Below are 23219 nucleotides of genomic sequence, written 5' to 3' on the forward strand. Positions count from 1 at the left end.
AATAATATACAATGCATCACGTTTTTCTTCCTTATTTTATATATATTACAATACATTTAAACAATAATTTATATTATAAGATGAAAATAGTTCTTACAAGATGATACATATCGGAAGAGAAAACAGCAAATAAAAACTGGAGTATTCTGACCAGAATAAAATAAGCGCACATTGCTACACAAAAGTATTTGCACTTATCGCGTAATTCTCTCTCTAATACTTGGCTATTTTATATTTTGAAAATTAGAGTATGATTTATGAATATATATATGTATATGTACGTACACCGCATATTCAGCCTATATAACGCGATTATCTATAATAACGGATTTCTCTTTCTTTATTCGATAATAGGAGGCAGTTAAACGCGCACGAATAGCACGAATATGGTAGACTATCTTTTTTCTGTATTTAATACGCGCATCATTACGTAACCAGCGACCGTAGCGACTGCGATTCCGAGTCCTGCTTTCCACCACACCAAGGAATCCCCTTGCATTAGGCCGAATTGATTTATGTGTCTGAAATGTCCAAGTACAAAACTTTGCTGTAATAATTCGAATGTATGAAAAATTTCAAATGTTTCAATATGCTAAAACTACAAAGTCATTCTTAAATAATCTTAATTATTTTAACGATACACCACGAGCACATATAAACACAAGTGTAGATGAAATTCTGATCACAATTATGACAATGAAGTTTTATCATATGCGATAAGCAACATTAGATCGAAAGAGAAATCTCTCCTGTTAAAATATCTAAGCACATAAATTAAACCTCATAAATTGACAAGAAATTTGCGAGAGATTGACCGTGTTGCATGCTCATGCTTCAATGAAAAGCGGTCGATTTATTATTAAGCTACGACTCGTGACAACTGAATCGCGAGCAAGAAATATACAAGCAATAATACGAAATAAAACCTTGTGAAAGAATTCCACCACTGAGAGGGTGAGGTTTCGACAAGCAACATGTGGACCATACGCCTCAAATGGCTGAAAAGAGCCAATATGTTGTTACGTATAGTTTTATCCGTGCGATGACAAAATTTTCTAATATGTGAGCAAATCGCCCGACAGTACATTTAACTGACAAGATGGAGTTAACGCTTCAATGTGAATGCATGCATTGACAGGAATGTTGACACAATGATGATGGTCAAATGCAGTTTTTACGATTTGCTCAAGCTTCTAGATCTTTACACAGTGCGAATTGAAATTTGGACCAACCTGTCTCTGTAAAATAATACCCATGCTCCTTGAAAGCGGCTAAACACGAAATATCTTTTTGTTAATACCGATTGTTTTTTTTTAATTTTATATTACATTATTATCTTTCCTTAAAATTAAAGAAAATATAAGAAAATAATTGGGGAGATACCTTGAAAAAGATATAGAAATAAATGCAAATCATTGTTGCCTCAACATAACTTCACATGTGAATATAAATATAAAAGAAGAAACAAGCGAGAAAGCTCTAAGTCTCGATATAATCGATATACTTTTAAATATATCGACTAAAAAGAAAAAGAAATCGTCTATTTTTTCTAAATTGAAAAAGCCTCGAAATCTATCTGGCAGTTTCGTTACTCTTTCCTAATTTGTGACATAGAAAATTTAACTTACGGGAATGCCGCCATTGTAGCTAGTTTGACGAAGATTTCACGGCGTATTGTGCGCGAAATACTGTACGGCTGTGGAGGCATCAGTTTGTATTTGCTGCAAAAAGCAGCCGGTTGCAGTAGATATCCTTGTTTCACTTCGGAAAGGTCGCTTTTGTTCGCTACTATCAGAACAGGAATTTTGCTATCGGCAAAGTATTTCTGTAAAAGCATACATACGTTTATCATAAAAATCATATAATCAGTCTAATGAGATCATTACATTGGATATGAGAAAGTACTCACGATATAGATACGTGCTATATATTCGAACGATTTTGGATTACTGGCATCGTAAACGAGAGCCGCCGCATCGCACTGTATTTCTGCTGGCGTTAAGGCGTCCTGCACATTCAGCACGTTTATATCCTTCAACACCACCATCTTTTCCTGCCCATATACATGCAACGTATTCACAGTAATATGGGCATTTGACGGTACCGTCTCATCATTTAATTTCTAGAATCATACAAAGATAATTATAATACATGATCAAGATTTCTTCTCTAACCAACTATTATAATATTATTAATAAGTGATAATTTACCTCAAGTTTAGGATCGATAAAAGTTCTACATAATGTAGTTTTTCCACTACTTTTCGGACCTATCACATGACAGGTGTAAACGTTTCTACTCGATTGCTTCTTTGCTAGATCTACTTTCTTTTCACGAGTCACGATGATTGAGCTCGTTTGAGACTCGTTATGATACATATTGTAACCTAAATACGCCATATATTCCAAGGTCTTACGCACGTTCGTCAGTGTCAGTAGCGCCCATTGGCACATGTATCCTTGGAACGTAATCCATCCCTAAGCATTATTATATAAATTAAATTATGTTCAATTATATTTTACTAATATATAGCTTTCCGGTTCTCAGAAACAGATATACCGGTTTTTTATCATTTTACATATATGTTTTTTTACATTTTACAAATATTTTTCTAAGAATAATAAAAGCGAGAGTAAACCTTTTCGTTTGTGGGTACAGTGTACTTGTATTCGTCGCCCCATGGTGCGACGAGGCAACGCGAGAACAATGACTCCATTTCTAAGGGCGAAAGCGCTCCGTCACGATCGCGATCATGTTGCATAAACAATAATGTCAAAAACTCCTGTCCCTTATGTGATAATTCAGTGGTGCAGCCAGGCGGGACTTTTAATCTAAAATAAAGATATTTAATTATTAATATGAAAATATATTAATTTAAAATATATTAGTAACGTAACTCTATTGACTTCTTTATACATACGAAGGATGAATATATTCTTTTGACATTTGCAGCTCGTTATCATATCCGAATTTTCGTAACACAGCCCAAGTCGTTTCGTTCCTTCCGCGTTGTATGAATAAACATTGTAAATACATAAAACCTATATATAATTAGAGATAATTATATTAATAGCTTTAGTATATCTTGTATAAGTTTAACATTGAATTAACTGCATACCTTTCATCGTGACACATCCGTTACATATACCATCACAAATATTTTTTGATAACACAGCTTTTACATCCTCCAGTACTTGTGGTTGTAACGGTGTGTTGAAGCACCACTGTTGAAACGCGTTCAACTCCATATCGTTTAAAAGACCATCGTTATCTACATCGCATATCTATAAGAAAAAAAATAATGTAATAGAGAATTTGTAGAAATAAAGAGGCCAATACATACAATATATTTATTATAATATTACTATATGCAATTATTTTTGAAATTAATAATTGTTCAAGAAAATAGTCAATAGAACTATAGTTTAAACAGAGTTGCACTCAAGACTGTAAGCAACTATATTTTTTTAAAAATAAAGACATATATATAATTCTTTTAAAATAATTTATATAAATTACTTCTTTCAATGATTTTGTGTAAAACAATTTACTATAAAAATATTAAGATACACAGGTATCAAAAAATATATATTTTAGAAAATATTTTTACTTTTCATATTATAAAATAGAATATATATATATATGTAGAGATAAAAATAAAAGATATCCTGCATATCTATGGTGTATACTTACTTTAAAGACTCGCTTTAGGGCAGTTTTGCATTCCTCTGTGAGCTAGAATAGGAAATATTAATAAAGTTTAGTCAGAAAACTTAAATTAAAAAGCAACCAAATATATATATATATATATATATCACCTCCTGTGTGTCATAATTGTACAAAGGTGTGGTAGGGTGCAAAACTGCTTTTTGTGCATAATAAAATGTTTCTGAAACATTTTGAAGTGTTTTCGCCGAGCACTAAAAACAGATAAATTATATTTCTTTATAGCTTTCCTCCAGCTTCCTTCATTATATATCATATTAATCAATCTTACCTCTATGCAGCTCTCAATCTCTGTAAACTCTTTCATAATGGGGTATACAGCCTAGAATTGCAAATGGAAACAACAATTATTAACATTGTTATAATAAAATAAATGCTTGCTATTTAAACCTCTTTACAAACCTCAATAGTAGAATAATCTACGAGGTCGATCTTATTGCCTACGAGCACAACTGGACATCGATTGTCAGGCGAACATCTTCTGATTAAGGGTAACCAATAGCTAGCGGCTCTATCCAGAGTATCTTCGTCGTCCACAGAGTAAACCACGCATATCACATGCGCCTTCTGAATCTCTTCCGCCAGCTGATCATCCGTTTGCTCCACCGCTGTATACATGTAGTATAATAGTGAGTGACAAGTAATAAAGAAAGGAATGTATATACAGAGCACTGTATGATACCTGAATAATCGACTATATGCGTCGGCACCTGTTCTGGCGTGACGTCGGCCGGTATCGTGATCTCCTCAGCCTTGCTGGGCACTTCCTCCGCGTATTCTTCACTCACCAGAGACAATATTAGGGAGGTCTTGCCGACGCCTCGCTCGCCGATCAACAATATTCTCACGTTGCGCCGAGGCGCGACCGGACGTTGCACCATGCTGTCTAAGCACCGTAATGATTATTGCATACAGCTTTCGCCGTGTTTCAATTCCTCGTGGATGGCATCCTTCCGGAGGAGAGAGAGAGAGAGGGAGGGGGGGAGAGAGAGAGAGAGAGAGAGAAAGAATTTCAATTAACACCGCAATGTATAACCTATGAGCGGACGTCAACAACCCGCAACACTCCCGTCGAGTGTCATCGATCGTGATTCTCTTCACGGTGACATTTTGATGGCGATGAGGACGACGATAAGGATGACGACGACGAGGATCAACGAGGCATCTTTTCTATCTTTACCTCTGCTCGTTGAAAATGATTATTTTGCACTATGTCTCAATGTTTTTTGGAAAAGAAGGATTGTGGCCAATTGTGATTACAGTTGAAAACAGACTGATAGTAAACTCTGATGGATTCACAGGACTAAAACGTGTAGTAGCGCTTCGAGGGTGGTCTTTTCAAGGTTACCTATGCCACCGCAATGAATGGTGTTATGTGTGTATGTATCTGTGTATAGCGGTACCGCATGTACACGATGCGCGCGCGCGTGTGTGTGGGGGGGCTCGTTACACTTTGCACTTTAATTATTTCTCTTTCGCTTTCCAGTACACGCGCATCTGTGACATATAACGGATAAGAAAAAAGATATTTTTTTTACGTCTCATCTCTCCTGCTTAGAATAATTTTTACATACAATATAAAAAAATACTACAGCAAAGTGTTGTATCAGAATATCATTATTTTCGTTTATATCGAACAGAGCGCACACGTCACACACACACACGTACGCACATACATACGTACACACATACACGTACACACACACGACACACACACACATACATCACACATATATGCACATACGCGCGCACTCGCACACCCACATATGCAGAATTTCATGAAAAAAATGACATGTATCAATATATCTTGTACTTGCTGTATTTTTCTTCAAGTGTAAAAATTTACAATTTTAAACAAAATAATTATACATAATTATATAATAATATAATAATATAATTTATTTTTATACATTGAAAATGAAAAAGGACTGAAATTAATAACCCAGACAGCACCCAATATTTATAAAATATGTACAAAATATTTATAATAAATTATTTGAATATTTTATAAATATTTATCAAAATATTTCATAAATGTTTTTGTGGTCTCAGATTCAACAGATTATAAAGATTTATCATAAATGTAATAAAAATTTTTATCGTGAATATTATGTAGTAAATATTATAAAATACTTTTTAAATTATTATAATAAAGATTTTTAAAGCTATCTTTATTTTTTTTATAATAGTTTTTTACGAAAGATTTTTGATATAAAAAATAAAGCAAGCAAAAGGTTGAAAATTAATAAAAATTTTTATTTTACCAGTTTAAATTCTTTTTTTAACTAAATTATTTTACAAAAATTGCATACAAATGGCAATGGTTGACAAGACCGATTAACAATATAAATTTTGATTAACAATAAGTGCTTAACTTACAATATAATGCGTAACTTACAACAGAAAGTTATTTTATAATTAATTCAGATATTTATATTATAATGAAATAAAGGTCCGTTAGATAAAATCAATACAAGTTAAAGGCTTCAAGGACCAAAGCATTGGTGACATGTATGCAAAAGTAGAACGGTTATTTCACTTCATGTAGCAATCCATGTGAAAACGTTTATTTAATTTAAACACGACAAACGCTGCGTTTCGATCCAATTCGGATCCTTTTCAATGTCAGAAAACAAAGTAAAAATAATAAGCATAAAATAAAAATAAACGTCAATGAGCAAAACATAATAAAGTATACAAAAGTTTCGGAAACGCAAAACAGAATAAAAAGTGCTTACAAAGTCAAAAAAGTCGGAAGCGAAAAAACGTAAAATAACGGATAATTCAAAAAATTGATTAGAGGAGAGCGCAAAATATTAACAGTCATAGTCGAAATGTCGCAACAAAAATCGGATAAAAAACCCCTTTCCTCCCATATCCGCAGTGTACACCAAAGAATACGCCGCTCACCTCGAAAGCAAAAACCGAAAAGAAATCCGGAACACAAGTCACGATCATTTCCAATTAAAAATGAAAGGTAGTTAAGGATGCGTCAATCGATGAAAATTAGAATCTTGATGGTCCTTAGGTGATGAAGATTGTGTAATAAGGCTTAAACGAGGTGACCGCCTGTAAAAGAAAAACAGACGGAGCAACATTCTCCAGCGACAATTCGGAAAACAAAAATTAAATATTAAACATCCGAAGATAAAAACATGTAACGTGCAATGTAAAAGTAATGTAGATCTAATAACAAAATTATTATACATACGGGTCTCAAGATTGAACGCAATCACAGACATTCAACAACTCCCACAAAAAGGGCGAGCAAATTAAGAACACCGCTGTATCAAATGGCGCTGAACAATGGTGTAAGACACATATATAGCCTAGTAACCTGAAGCGTCCGAAGAGGGGGGGGGGGGGGGAAAGAGCGGACCATCACAAAAGGAAAGAAGACAGAACGAAAGACAAAACGGAATTCTCTTTTTTAATTATTAATGCGAAAATTTTTTTAAAATTGGCAAATACAACTTATCCAAGAATTCGGTGTCACTCTGAATGTTGATGCCATGATTCTGACTAGAAATGTGCAACATTTCCCCAATCAATCTCTTTCTATATCTCGGCTTCTCATCCAAAATGGAAACATTTTCCCAATCAAAGTCATGGCCTTCAAGTCTGTGGAGGGACACAACCGAAAGCGAACCAGAAGTTTTATTAATATCAGAACGATGTTCTTTATTTACCAGAATTAAAGAAAACACATAGTTGTTTTTAAGAGAAAATATGGAATTGTTAATTGCAAATTACATATTTTTTCTTAAAAACAACTGTGTTTTCTTTACACCAATTGATTCCTCTCATTATTTTGTACATAAAAGTATTAAGGTAAGATAATCGAAAAATGAATATTTTACAAGATATTTTACGGTTTATGTAAAATTAAGAAATTATTTCAAGCCTCATAACTCAAAAAGTACTTAACGAAAAGGTACTTAATTATAGTGTTTTGGAAAGCTCTTGAGATAAGCTACAAGAATATGCAATAGAAAGTAAGGGGTTTCATTTAAAAAATTGAAGGTGACCTTTACGTGACCTTGAAGCAACTATTAAAGGTCAAACTAATGACACCACCTTATGTCCCCCTTGAAACCATACAACTTTTGTCTGAAACATCTTTTTCTAAAATTAAAAATAAGAAAGTTATTTGGGGTGAGACATTAAAATGGGACACCCTGTATATGTGTCTTACACTATTGTTCAGCGCCATTTGATACAGCGGTGTGATGTTTTTAATTTGCTCGCCCTTTTTGTGGGAGTTGTTGAATGTCTGTGATTGCGTTCAATCTTGAGACCCGTATGTATAATAATTTTGTTATTAGATCTATTCAATTATATATATATATACAGGGCCCATTTTAATCCATCCAGTCGAATATCTCGAAAACCAAGCCCGGGAGAGAAAAATGTTTCAGACAAAAGTTGTATGGTTTCGAGGGGGCCATAAGATGGTACCATTGGTTTGACCTTGAAGAGTCATTTGAAGGTCACGTGAAGGTCACTTCAATTTTTTTAAATGGAACACCCTATATATTTTTGCACATTCTAGCTTATCTTGAGAGCTTTCCAAAACACTATAATTAAGTACCTTTTCGTTAAGTACTTTTTGAGTTATGAGGCTTGAAATAATTTCTTAATTTTACATAAACCGTAAAATATCTTGTAAAATATTCATTTTTCGATTATCTTACCTTAATACTTTTATGTACAAAATAATGAGAGGAATCAATTGGTGTAAAGAAAACACATAGTTGTTTTTAAGAAAAAATATGGAATTGTTAATTGCAAATTACAACTTTATATAATTCCCATAACTAAAACTTAAATACGAGAAAGATAGCGCATCGCACGTCGCGTAGCGGTAAACGAACGAACTAACAGATCCTTGCGTGCTCGCGCGAAACTTTGACGTCCAAGATCGGATATCTTGTGGAAGTCCAAATATTGGCCGTTAACAGATGTCTCAAATCGGATGTCCGATGGATGTTCATTTCATATTCATGGACGTGCGAACGTAAAATGGACATAAAATGAATGTCCATAGGATGTCCTGTGCTGTTTGGGATTATACTAGTAGTTTTTTCGTATTCTTTTGTATAGAGTTTTTTCCGAGGGGGAGGTGGCATTGTATAACAAGATTATTTTTATATGATGGAGAAACGAATCAATTATATATTTATTAAATATTTTTTGTCATTTCTTTCCTTATTTTATCAGTATTTATAACGTAAGTATACAAATTTATAATTGCGAAAGACAAAAATAAGATATTTTCGAAAGAGATGATTTTATTATATAAGATCATTAAGTCTAATAATATATAAAATATAAAATTACAAAAAATATAAGGTGATATATAAAAATATTAAATAATTATTGTTGCACATGGAACATATATAATTTTTAATAAAATGCGCGTGGTACTCGTTGTTCATCCGGAACCGTTAATAACGCAAAATCCTTTTACAATGAAAATTTTCTCTCGTCTTGAAAGGAGAGTACACCAGGATTTTCATTGTTTATTTTTATTTTAATTGATTTGTATGTAAAAACTTTTCATAAACATCGTGTAAACGTTTCAAATGTTACGTTTCTATGTTATGTTTCTTAGATGTTTTAGTGACGTTTCAGTATAACTTAGAAACTGTTTTGAAACTTTGAAACGTTTCTGCAACATTTCTGTTGAGTTTTGTGCTGTGTGGGTAATTACGATTTACTCTAACATACATTGCTGAAAGGGTCGCCATCTTGGTATCGTTAGCAGTGAGACGTATTTTTGTGTGCCTCCTAAAGATTTTATCAATCAGCCCATTTCTGGGCTACTTTGAGTGCTAAATACTAATAGTATTTGTTATTTCCACTGTGTGCTTCCTCTGGATTTTCAAATTATTGGCGGCCCCACACGTGCAAAGCAAACAACAGGGCAAATTCAACAGCGGGCGTCATCACGCCTTTGTTCTTGGCTTCGGCCATTGTGCTACATTTTGCCTCGTAATCTTCCTTCACCTCCTTTTCCCCCCTGGAGAGAGGATTTTACCGGCTTTTTCTAACGACCCAGGACTACAACATCATCTTACTATTTGTAAGTACACTCTTACTTATATTATTATTTGAGAGTGACTACGAATATGGACTTAAAAGATTCTGATATGATCGCCGCTCTTGAATCGCTTATTTCTGAAGCCGGCTCTCCACCCGCGCCTCGTGCAAAGATCTTAGGCAAACGACCTAACGAAAAAGAATATTCACCAACCTCCACCAAAGTCTCGCGTTCGAGTACCGAAAGCAACTTAACCTCTCATCATAAATCGATCTCTGGATCTTCATCGTCATTAACGGACACTATCCGCAACAACAGATATTCCGAAAATAATGCTGGACCATACGATGTCCACATACAGCGCATATCTAATCCGAAACCACAACTTCATCCAATATTCGTAGGAAGAGCTGTGTGTGAACTAGGTATAGAAGACATTCTCGAGATCAAAAAGATAGGATTCTCCAAAGTATCTATCTACTTTAAATCTAGAGACGCCGCCAACGCTCTAATTAACGATAGAAGGCTATCCGTTAAAGACTTAGAGGCTTTCATCCCTCCTTTCCGCATCTCTAGGAAAAGCATTATCAGAGATGTACCGCTGGACCTTACTGATCAACAAATTTTACACAATATCACAAGCCCTATCAAAGTCGTTGTAAACAGACTAAATCGCAAAATCACAACAACCTCTCACTCGGATTCTCAAATAGATATATCTTCAACAGCCTCTTACTCCCCGTCTCTATCAGTGTCGCTTACTTTTGAAGGACAAAAAATTCCTAAGCATATTTATATGTACCACGTTAGTTATCCTGTATCGCCATACATAGCGAGAGTCTCATGATGTAATAATTGTTATAGATTTGGATACATAAAAGCTAACTGCAAGAGCCAGCCTCGCTGCTCACATTGTGGAGAGAAGGGACATTCCTTCTCCGAAGAACATTGTCAACAAAGACAACAACCACCAAGGTGTGTCTGTCAAGGCGACCATCGAGCGGATTCATCCACTTGCCCAGAATTTTTGACGCAAAAAGAAATAAGGAAATACGCCGCCCTCAGAAATATTTCCTTACTGGACGCAAGAGAAATCTTCAAAGGTAACAGATCCCCACCCCCTTCTCCTCATCCTCTGAAGAATTTCCTGCGCCAATTTCCTCTCATTCCACAACTCGTCCCTTACATCCTAATTCACACTTATCACCCTCCTCATTTGGTCATACTTCACCCTATCTCTCTTACGCCCAAGCTACAAAAAATTTCTCCCCTCCCAGCCCCCAATCCCCTCCCTCCCCCACCCCTACTCGCGGTTCTGCCTTATTAGGACCTGCCTCCCTCCCCCAGCTCACTCGCTTCACCAAAAATCCTTACTATCCCCCTCCCTCTCACAAATCTCCTCGTCTTAACGTATCATTTCCCGTACTCCCTTCTACTTTTTTAACTTCATCCACCAATCATTCTGCTTCTTCCAACCCTCCTCCCTCAAATCCTACAACAACTCCTCAGGCTGCTTCTAAACTTATTTCTTCCCTCATTATTGAATTATTACCTCTACTCACCTCTTCTAATCTCTCCGAATTTATCCCCATTATTATTCAATTCTTTCGCAATCTTCCCATTAATTCAGCCAATTCCCCCCCTCCTCCTGTATAATATGACCAACAAAACTACTCATAGCAACCTCACTTTATTCCAATGGAATTGTCACGGTATAATTAACAAAAGGGATACCCTTACTCAAATCTGTAGTCAATTTGATATCCTTGCGCTATCCGAAACTTGGCTCTCCTCGGACAAAACATTCTTCTTAAATGACTTCCACATTCTGCGGAAAGACGGGCCTTCCAACAAATCCGGTGGTGTCCTGTTGGCAATTAAAAGGTCTGTCCCGTTCACAAAACTCGATTCTATCTTTTCTTTAGACGGCGTTCTTGAGACGATCGCTGTGAAAATCACTTCTTCGTATAATGATATATTCATTATTTCCATTTATAGACATCCATCCAACTCTCCCCCTTCTATCTGGGAAGAACTTTTTAACTCAGTACCTACCTCTGGACAGATCATCATTACAGGTGATTTTAATGCGCACCACACTTCTTGGGGCTGCAATCGTTCCGACTCCATGGGCAATTCTTTATTCGATTCCTCCCAGGACTTCTCACTCTCCTTCATCAATGATGGCTCCCCTACATATATTTCCTACTTCATACACTTCTCTTCAGTTATTGATCTTACCTTTGTTTCCTCCGGCTTAGTTCCTTTCTGTTCCTGGAGATCCTTTGATGACTCGCTTGGCAGCGACCACATTCCATCCATTATTACTGTTAGTCATCCCATACAATCCCGCTCTTTCTTCTCTCACAAACTTCATACCTCTAAAATTAACCGGAAACTCCTCTTTTCCACTTTTTCACTCGTTTTCCCTTCTCTCTCCAATCGCCTTGATTCTGTCATTTCCCCAATAGAAAAATATGATATCTTTTGTAACTTTCTTAAAGATACAATCACTTCCTTACTTCCTGAAAATAAATCCTTCACCAATAGCTCCCCCGTCCAAGGTCGCAAGGAGAACAAATCAAACAACAGAGTCCAATCTTCCCAACTCATTCGACCTCCCGCCCCCTGGTGGAACGAGCAGTGTTCTGAAGCTGTTGAACTTAGGAAGCAAACCCTGCGCGCGTTTCGCAGAAATCCTTCCCGCTCCAACTACCTTAATCTAAAAAAACAAGAAGCAGTCACAAGAAAAGTCCTTCGACACGCCAAACGCATGGGATGGAGATCCTTTTGCGAGTCCATCACTTCTACCACCAGCATCTCTGCTCTATGGCGAGTCGTTAAGAGATTCAAAAACAGATTCCTCAATCCAACTACCTCTCTCCCTCCTTTCAGCAGTGGCATGTCGACTGAAATTCAGGATTTAATTAACTCTATCTCTCTTCCTTCATGCCTACATAAACTTTCTATATCCCTCTTTTATCCGAACCACCCTTATTCTTGTCACATCTTCGACAATCCCTTTCAACTTGAAGAACTATATCATGTCGTTTCTTCATTTAAAAACAAGAAATCTTCCCCTGGCTCAGATCAATTAGACTATCTCATCCTTTCTAATCTTCCTACTGAATATTATCCCCTCTTCCTCTCAATTCTAAATAGTCTCTTCTTTTCCGGAGACTCCCTTGAAACGTGGAGTCACTCGTTGGTCTATCTCATTCCCAAAACAACCCCAGGTAAATTTCGACCCATCTCCCTCACTTCTTGCTGTCTCAAAACTCTCGAAAAACTTATTCTTCTCAGATTAGATTGGTGGATAGAGAGGTATGAAAAACTCCCAACTTCGCAATTTGGCTTTCGCAAATTTCGCTCATGTCAAGATAACCTATCCATTCTCACTACAGAAATTCACACCAGCTTCACTCGAGGCACTTCCACTGCACGCCTTTTTCTTGATCTTTCCAATGCCTTTGATGACGTCATTCCCTCTATTCTTATTTCCGACCTCGTCGACCTGGGCCTACCCCCAACCTTATGCCACTTTATCTATTCGCTCATTCACGCTCGTAGGCTTCAATTCGTAGTTAATGGTGAAATTACCGACGTGCGTTACACTTACAAAGGAGTTCCACAGGGCTCCATCCTCAGTCCTATCCTTTTTAATATATATGTTTCAAAACTGAACAAACACATCGGCGAAGACTGTGAGTTAGTCCAATTCGCTGATGACATTGCTATTTTTGTTAGCTCTCTTCATGTTGAAAAAGCTCTTACAGAGCTAGAAACTTCGGCTAACAGAGCCGTTAAATACCTCTCTTCTAAGGGACTCACAGTCTCACCCTCAAAATCCTCTTTAATTGTCTTTACAAAGAAACATATAAACCCTTTTGCTTTTCCCATCAAAGTGGCAAACTCTACTATTCATTCAACCGACTCTTACAAATTCCTGGGAATCTCCCTCGACTATCGTCTCTCCGGCAACAATTATATTCGCACTCTTTTCACCCGCTATTCGAAGCTTCTCAACATACTCAACATGCTGAGGGGAACCTGGTGGGGAGGAGCGCCTTCTTCTCTTTTGAACATCTACAAAGCTTTAATTAGAGGCTCCATGGAATATGGCTGTCTTACCTTTCCTTTCAACAATCATTCCTCTATGCGCCACCTTGAAAACATTCAGCTTCGAGCCCTTCGCGCGTGCCTAGGCTTGCGCAAGACCACCCCAACGAATATTGTTCTCGCGGAGGCCGGGGAGGGCCCCCTGAGATTCAGATTCGAACTTCTCACCTCTAAATACATCTTAAAAATTTTTGCCTTGGACTCTCACCCACTCATAGACAAATTATTTGCACTCCTCTGGTACTCGCGTAAATCTCGGAGGACTAATCCTTCTGAAAAATTCCTTTTGTTTAAAGCCTTCAGTCCTCTTCTTCGCATAAAGCCTTACATTTCGAAATTCGACTACTCTGCTGTTTACTCCACTGATTATAACGCTCTTATTTCTCTCCCTTCAATCACCATCATTCCTTCGGTCGAAGCAGAGAGAATTAAAAATGCTCCTATTCCCCAAATCATTTTTCTCGAAATCTACAAGAAATTAATATCTTCCTGTACATGCTTCTACACTGACGCCTCCAAAAATGATTCCGATGATTATGTAGGATTCGCTACATATTCCCCCTCCCCCCACCAACAACTTCTATTCAAAACTCATTCTCATTCATCCATCTTCTCCGCAGAAGCTCTTGCTATCCTCTATACTCTCGAACATATACTATCCAAATGAATCACGAAATCTGTCATCTTCACTGACTCCAAAAGCGTTACTGAAGCACTTCTCTCTGTCAACCTGGCTCATTCATACAATTACGTCATCTATGCTATTAAACAAAAGCTCTTCGATATCAAGCTAGCTGGCTATGAAAACACCATCATTTGGATTCCGGCACATACAGGCATCCTAGGGAATGAAACCGTCGACCACCTGGCAAAAAGAGCCATCTCCACAGGAAAATTATCCGAGAGACAACTTCCTCACTCCGACTTCTTCTCCATTCCCCGAAGAAAATACATCGAAAGTTCTTCTAAATTACTCAAGATTCAAGGTAGACACAAAGGGACAAAATATTTTACTTCCTTTAACGAAATTACGCTAAAACCCTGGTTCCACAAGCTCAAGCTCAATAGGGAAAGCATAGTAATCTGCTGCAGACTTAGGAGTGGTCATTACGCTCTCAACTATAGCTTAAAACGCTGCAATCTGGTTCCAGATCCTTCCTGTCAATGCGGTTTCTCTACTCAGGACGCGGATCACATCTTTTGGAACTGCCCTCAATATGATACGCAAAGGATATTACTTCTAAAGCAATTATCAAGATTTAAAGAGATAACACGACCCTACAAGACTCAAGATATTCTAACTAAGCCTTTCTCTGGGGTTATTCATGTATTGCTTTCCTTTCTAAAATCTTGTAACCTCCACCTCTGAACAGAACATCCTTCTGATACATCACCTTTTATTTACTATATCATTCTCTCGCTCAAACCAGTTGTTGGCCTGAATTTACTGATCGCTCACAGATCAGAAGTGGCCATTAAAATCTAAGGAAGAAGAAGACATTGCTGAAAAACACTATAATAGCTTAAAGAGAGTCATTTTTTATATGATAACTCAATTAAAATAAAATAGCTGTCTTTAAATCATTGTAGTTTTCCAGCAAAATACATAGTAAAATAAATCATACTTGTATGTTTATGACATATAAACTGAAGTTCTACTATTTATTCTACTATTTATCATTTTAATGAATTGTGTGCTTTCACCTTTAACGGCCTTGGCACACAAAAATACGTAAGCAATAAAACGTGAACAGTAATAAATCGGAATTCTTACGTTTTAATATGGCTGCTTACTGTTCAATCGTGATTGATCAATATTTTGCTTACTGACTACGTTTTACTGCTTATGTATTTTTGTGTGCCACCGGCATAAAGGTGAAAGCACATAAAATTGCATAGGCGCATAACCATAAGCATAAGGAAATTGATTGGTCCACAAATATATGCATAAAAAAATGAACCAATCAATTTTCTTATGCTTATGGTTATGTGCTCCTGCAATTTTATGTGCTTCTACCTTAAGGCCTCCGCTACAATGGGTACTTTTCGATTGACACATGATGCGCATGAAGTGACAGAAAATGTATAGTTCATGTCACGCATATTATATATTTTCTGTCACTTCATGCGCATCATGCGTGAATCGGAAAGGGCCTGAGCAGAATGGCTGCCTTAAGATTTTAAGGGCCTGAGCAGAATGGCTGCCTTATAATTTTAAGACTATGTTTTATGCCTTAAGTCTTTGTCTTAGGTAACGCACAATACTGTGTGTTATGTCTCGAGTCTTATGTATACGCGAACGTTTATTTCTTACAAACGTTCGCGTATACATAAGACTCGGAACATAACACACAGTATTGTGCGTTACCTAAGACAAAGACCTAAGGCATAAAACATAGTCTTAAAATCTTAAGGCAGCCATTCTGCTCAGGCTCTAAAACTATGTTTTATGCCTTAGGTCTTTGTCTTAGGTAACACACAATACTGTGTGTTATGTCTCGAGTCTTATGTATACGCGAACGTTTATTTCTTAGGGCCTGAGCAGAATGGCTGCCTTATAATTTTAAGACTGTTTTATGCCTTAAATCTTTGTCTTAGGTAACGCACAATACTGTGTGTTATGTCTCGAGTCTTATGTATACGCGAACGTTTATTTCTTACAAACGTTCACGTATACATAAGACTTGCTGTATTTTCCCTGTATTTTTGGAAATTCAAATTGTGAAGATATAGATTTACTAGAAATTCCACATAAAATAAAATTAATAACTGCCTTAGTCCAGCGCTATTTAAAAATACGATTGTATTCATATGCAAAATTTTATACTCAAGAAATATTAAAACCATTGCGAAAGAGACATAGGCTTACTAAACAAATTTTATTTGCATGTGAGTAATAATTTGTATTTACCCACACAGAAAATAATATCTATTAGATATCTATTAGATATTCTCAATGGGCATTAGGGATATCCACGAATATATAGGAAACATTTATTAGACGTGCTTTAGATATCCAGATGTCCGCCATTCGAGATCTCATAAATATCCATAGGATATCTACATAAATATCCACTAGATATTCATACAATATTTAGTGGATATTTCTGTAGATATCCATTGCATGTATACTGGATATTCATCAGATTTCTGCGTGGATATTTATTCAATGTTCCATAAATATCTACAGGATATGTAAACCAATATCCTGTAAATATCTATACAATATTCAGTGGATATTTATTATATATAGATACATTTATTACGTATATATTGATATTTATTTTTGAATGGATATTGATTTAATGTTCAGTATATAGATACCATATATAACGGAATTTAAAAAAAAATTAACCGTCTGCGGTTAATTATATGGAGCTCTGGAGCTCCTCGCAAAAGCTAGAGGACATGCGGCTATAATAGTCTGCGCTCTTTGACCGATAAGCCGTGACTCGTGGAACCTGTGCTGCGGCCTTATATACTGTCTTAGATGGATCTCACTTTCGGGTTAGGCGTTTTCCTTTTCGCCACCTAGCGGCGAGGCGTGAAGCTCGTGGAAGTATATGAATATCCATTGGATATCTTTGGTAGATTTTCAGTAGATATGGATATGTGGATTTTATATGGATGTCCAATGGATATCCTTGATAGATTTTCAGTGGACATGGATATGTAGACATTATATGGATGTCTAATGGATATCCTTGGTAGATGTTCAGTGGACATGGATATGTGGACAATATATGGATGTTCAATGGATATCTTTGGTAGATTTTCAGTAGATATGGATGTGTGGATTTTATATGGATGTCCAGTGGATATCTTTGATAGATTTTCAGTAGATATGGATATAGGGATTTTATATGGATATTCAATGGATATCATCATTGGTTATTCAGGTGATATAAACATTTTAGACATCTTTCAGATATCTATTGGTTATCCATATCCAGTGGATATGGACATTACTGGATATGTAGATATCCAGTAGATATCCATTAGATATTTTCTTCTGTGTGGGTAAACTTACCTTTTTCAATAAAATAATTATAATCAATATTAACAGAAGTTTATTATTTAATGTTTTTATGTACAAATATATACACAAGTACTCCTTTGAATTCTTTGAGTATTTTTTAAATATTATTTTATTAATTTGGATTGTATTATTGTAAATACAAATTTTATATATATATATATATAAAATTTGTATTTACAATAATACAATATAATTAATATACAGAGTGTCCAAAAAGTTCCGATACAGCTGAATATCTCACAAACGGGGCATTTTAGAAAAAAATGTTTCAGACAAAAGTTGTATGGTTTCAAGGGGGACATAAGGTGGTTCCATTGGTTTGACCTTGAAGAGTCATTTGAAGGTCACGTGAAGGTCACTTCAATTTTTTAAATGGAACACCCTATATATTTTTGCACACTCTTGTAGCTTATCTCGAGAGCTTTCCAAAACACTATAATTAAGTACCTTTTCGTTAAGTACTTTTTGAATTATGAGGCTTGAAATAATTTCTTAATTTTACATAAACCGTAAAATATCTTGTAAAATATTCATTTTTCGATTATCTTACCTTAATACTTTTATGTACAAAATAATGAGAGGAATCAATTGGTGTAAAGAAAACACATAGTTGTTTTTAAGAAAAAATATGGAATTGTTAATTGCAAATTACATATTTTTTCTTCAAAACAACTATGTGTTTTCTTTACACCAATTGATTCCTCTCATTATTTTGTACGTAAAAGTATTAAGGTAAGATAATCGAAAAATAAATATTTTACAAGATATTTTATGGTTTATGTAAAATTAAGAAATTATTTCAAGCTCATAACTCAAAAAGTACTTAACGAAGAGGTACTTAATTATAGTGTTTTGGAAAGCTCTCGAGATAAGCTACAAGAGTGTGCAAAAATATATAGGGTGTTCGATTTAAAAAAATTAAAGTGACCTTCACGTGACCTTCAAATGACTCTTCAAGGTCAAACCAATGGTACCCTCTTATGGCCCCCTCGAAACCAAACAACTTTTGCCTGAAACATTTTTTTCTAAAATGCACCGTTTGTGAGATATTCAGCTGTATCGGGACTTTTTGGACACCCTGTATACATAATATATAAAATGTAACTATATGTGTATATATCTTGAAAAGTATCATATGCCATAATTCCGATTAATATATAACACATTCCAATGGGTTACTATGTCATGTATAAATTGCACTGAAATATATACTAACTGGAATGAGCGCTGGCGTACAAAACCATTGTCTTCATGCGTGACGAGAGAGAGGTCTCAAGTTCCTCGGTTATCTTTGTCTAACTTACATTATGGTCAAGAGTGGGGAGGATAGCATACAGTCCAAGCAAAAAGTCATAACATCAGAACACTGAAATATATAAGTTACAGTGTAGCTAATAAAGACTAATAATTTTGATTCAGACTGTATTAAACAAGGACAGAGCGATACGAGAGACACCTTGACATGCTCTCTCTCGTCACGCACCGACAGGCCCAGCGCTCATTCCAGTTAGTATATATTTCAGTGATAAATTGTACATAATATATAGGTACACTAATGGCGTCCAAGTTAGCAGTCTAGGGGATAGTATATATGTCTATGGTCGTAAGTCGTAGGCAAATTGACCAATCATGGTTGATTATTTTTGAAATAATCGACTATGGTTGGTCAATTCGCTCACGACTTATGACTTGCGACTCATTGGTCTAGTTTCCACCGAAGTCTTCAATCCGATTCTGCTTCGGTGCGCATCGGATTTAACATACTGTTTCCATCGAAAGTAGAATAGAAGTGAGGAAGATTAAATTTCAGTGCAGCCAACTTAACTTTTTTTATTTTGGATTGCATGTGTGTGTGACGATCATATAGTTAGCAGACAAATTTGATATTCCCTATTATCTATTAAACCAATCGCTTGGGAATCGTTTGGGCACATTTAGGAATAGATTCTCATAGTTTAGGAAATAATAGTTTATTTATAATTAATTAAAATAAATTGAGCGTATAGTTAGCAGACATAAATATTTAAAAAAATTTCTTTTTTAATTAACGTGAAATTATTTGGGAAACATGTCTGTAATATTTCTAACGTTTGGGAAATAATTATTTTATTTGAAAATCGGTAAATATGTCGATGAAAGGAGCCCGCCTCGATTACCTTGACCTTGACATATGTTGTCAAGGTCACTGCCCTGACTAACATCCAAAAGGTTTTAGCCGTCGCTCGCTGTTCGTTAAAAAGTTATTAGTAAAAGAAGTTAGAAAGAGAATATAGATTTTATTGACACCGTGTAGATAGAACTATCCCACATAGCATCTATGTTCAGAAGACATTCACAGGACATCCTGAAGATGTCAAATCTCCCAAAGATGTCTTCTGGATATCTTCTGGACGTCTTTTGGATATGCATGCTATGTGGGTATAGTATGAAAATACAGTTCGAAAGTATTTTTCACGCAAAGTATGCTTATAGTCCGAAATATGTAAACATAACAATAATACAGACTTAAGCTGTAGAAATATTCCTTGTATTTATAGTACTTGCAGAACTCTTAATACGTGAACATGAGACTTCACGAGTTTCTCCGTTTAACTAATAATTACGAAGAATTAGTTTCTTATCTTTAATAATAATATTGCTGAATAAAATATAAATATAAACATAAATTTGAATATTTTTCTTTCTCCGACCATGCATGTACTTAAATTTATATAGAATTTAATACAATTTAATATAATTAAAAAATATCACAAATGTATGTGTACACACACACACACACACGCGCGCGCGCGGGGGGTGCAAGGGGGGCCAGTAGGGGACGCATTGCGAAGAGTTCAATCACAATGAATATATGCTGTAAGTTGTAAAGCGAGGTCCACCTTGCCTTACCGGCGGGGTGGTAGCGGGAGGGGGCCCGAAGGCCCTCCTTGCACCCCCCGCGCGCGCGCGTGTGTGTGTACACATACATTTGTGATACTTTTTAATTGTATTAAATTCTATATAAATTTAAATTGTATTAAATGTATTTAAAATTATTATTTTTTCATATAATAGCTAAAATAGTAGGTTTATGAAAAAAATGCATATAAATTTTTTTGTAGTTTTTCAGCGGCTTTATTTTCTGCTTAAAATTTTTTTCTCAAATCAATATTTTCGGAGATAAAAAGCATTAAAATTGTAAAATTCTTTTGTTAATAACTTTTTAATAAACAACGAGCGACGGCTAAAACCTTTTGGATGTTACTCAGGGCAGTGACCTTGACAACATATGTCAAGGTCAAGGTAATCGAGGCGAGCTCCCTTCATATTTACTGGTTTTCAGATGAAATAATTATTTCCCAAACGTTAGAAACATTACAGACATGTTTCCCAAATAATTTCACGTTAATGAAAAAAAAAATGTTTTTTTTAATATTTATGTCTGTTAACTATACGCTCAATTTAGTTTAATTAATTATAAATAAACTATTATTTCCTAAACTATGAGAATCTATTCCTAAATGTGCCCAAACGATTCCCAAGCGATTGGTTTAATAGATAATAGGGAATATCAAATTTGCTGCTAACTATATGATCGTGTGTGTGTGTGCTAAAGGTTAGCACATGAAAAGTAAAGGTTGGCACTATTTATTATCAAGCGTTTCCACCACGGTCTTAGGCCGGTATTCATAGTCCGTTCTTATATTTAAGATCGTCTTAAGTTCATCTTTAGATATTGTATGTATCATTTCATTGGCTATGGATTATCTGAAGATGAACTAAAGACGATCTTAAATATAAGACCGGACTATGAATACCGGCCATACATACAGGTCTGGAAACTCCGGTGGTGGGAGGTGTCCCGCTTTTTGTCTTCGGTTTGTGTAGTTTGAATATTGGCCGCGTGGTTCGCAACATGCATGGGATGTTAGTTAAACAAGATGGCGGTATTTGGTGTCCACAGCACGTCCGTCCACAGGTTCCACTGACGCGGTCTTATTATTATTTTATATTGTTTTTTTTAAATGTTTTATTAATAAGTTTACATAATAAGCGATATAAGTGGTAATCGGAAAGGATAAACAAATGTATCTTTGTCAAAAGAGAATTGCGCGCCTGAACATCCCTCGATTGCAACGACTTGTGCGGACATACAGGAAACTATCAATTTCGAGCCACTAAGCGGGACACCTCCACCACCGAAAAAGTAAACCAGTTTCCAGACCTGTATGTAAGACCGTGGTTTCCACGAACTAAATTTGGTATCAGTTCACTGCCACTCCGATAAAACTTGTAGAGCGAAGCGGGAGTGAAATGAGTACGGTTAGTCGCGTTTCCATCGACTTAGGCCCAGTTCCACAACTTATTCTAACCGAAGTTTAGCTCGTTAAAGGAGGATTTACGTTGCGTCCCAAATCCATTGTATCCAATCGGACGTCATACATCCCCACACGGAACTTGACATCCATTGGACGTCTATACAACCTTCAGAACTCCATACGACATCTATGTCCATGGTGGATATTGAATAGATTTCTAATGGAAGTCCATATTACCTTTCATGGTAGATATCTTCTACAAATCCATCATGGATGTCTACTGGATGTCTTATGGATATATGATAGATTTTTACATACATATATCTCTAATAGAAATCTATATTACCTCCATGGTAGATGTCATCTACAAATCCATCATGGATGTCTATTGGACATCTGTTATAGATATATGACAGGTTTCTACATACAACTATATCTCTAATAGAACTCCATATTACCTCCATGGTAGATGTCATCTACAAATCCATCATGGATGTCTACTGGACATCTGTTATGGATATATGACAGGTTTCTACATACAACTATGTCTCTAAAAGCCATGGCACACAAAAAAACGTAAGCAGTAAAACGTAGTCAGTAAGCAAATTGACCAATCATGATTGAGCAGTAAGCAGCCATATTAAAACGTAAGAAAACATAAGAATTCCGATTGGTCGATTTCCTTACTGACTACGTTTTACTGCTTACGTATTTTTGTGTGCCAGGGCCCTAATAGAACTCCATATTACCTCCATAGTAGATGTCATCTACAAATCCATCATAGATATCTACTATACATCTGTTATTGATGTATGATAGATTTCTACATATTATTTCTCTAAAGAGCAAAAAATTTAATTTTTATTTAAAATTCTTAGCTAACGTTTTAAAAGTATTATTTTATAAGTCGGATTTTATAAGACAAGTAAATGTCCGGCCAATAAACGAAAATGATCCGTTCATTATCTATTTGTTACTCCATATAACGTACATA

General features: G+C 35.7%; 1 protein-coding gene across 5 annotated transcripts; it reads right to left on the minus strand.

Annotated features, from left to right (window-relative positions):
• Positions 1-16: 16 nt before the first annotated feature.
• On the minus strand, positions 17-21843 carry Miro (mitochondrial Rho GTPase). 5 transcript variants are annotated; one of them, XM_083105531.1, is made up of 15 exons: positions 21738-21843; positions 4409-4612; positions 4129-4334; positions 3998-4048; positions 3819-3920; positions 3694-3735; positions 3119-3284; positions 2921-3041; positions 2639-2831; positions 2211-2477; positions 1910-2122; positions 1629-1825; positions 1233-1271; positions 927-998; positions 17-521 (listed from the first exon to the last, which is right to left on the minus strand). In XM_083105531.1, the coding sequence occupies exons 1-15, from the start codon at positions 21826-21828 to the stop codon at positions 395-397; spliced, it is 2091 nt and encodes a 696-aa protein (XP_082961657.1). In that variant the 5' UTR covers positions 21829-21843; the 3' UTR covers positions 17-394. The 5 variants fall into 5 exon arrangements, with proteins under 5 accessions (XP_082961657.1, XP_082961660.1, XP_082961658.1 ...); XM_083105534.1 differs by lacking the exon at positions 21738-21843 and adding an exon at positions 4763-5367; XM_083105532.1 differs by lacking the exon at positions 1233-1271.
• Between the last annotated feature and the right edge of the window lie 1376 nt (positions 21844-23219).

This window comes from Camponotus vicinus, unplaced genomic scaffold (assembly GCF_025532165.1).
Source record: "Camponotus vicinus isolate PSW18456_S1 unplaced genomic scaffold, iyCamVici1.0 SCAF_7, whole genome shotgun sequence".
Taxonomy (NCBI): domain Eukaryota; kingdom Metazoa; phylum Arthropoda; class Insecta; order Hymenoptera; family Formicidae; genus Camponotus; species Camponotus vicinus.

Bases quoted from the DNA above. Each gene is read 5' to 3' on its own strand.
- Miro (XM_083105531.1), bottom strand. From the start codon at position 21,828: ATGCATGTTGCGAACCACGCGGCCAATATTCAAACTACACAAACCGAA. The intron at 4,049-4,128 runs GTTTGTAAAGAG...TTGCAATTCTAG, and splicing joins TAGATTATTCTACTATTGAG to GCTGTATACCCCATTATGAA. The intron at 3,921-3,997 runs GTAAGATTGATT...ATCTGTTTTTAG, and splicing joins AGATTGAGAGCTGCATAGAG to TGCTCGGCGAAAACACTTCA.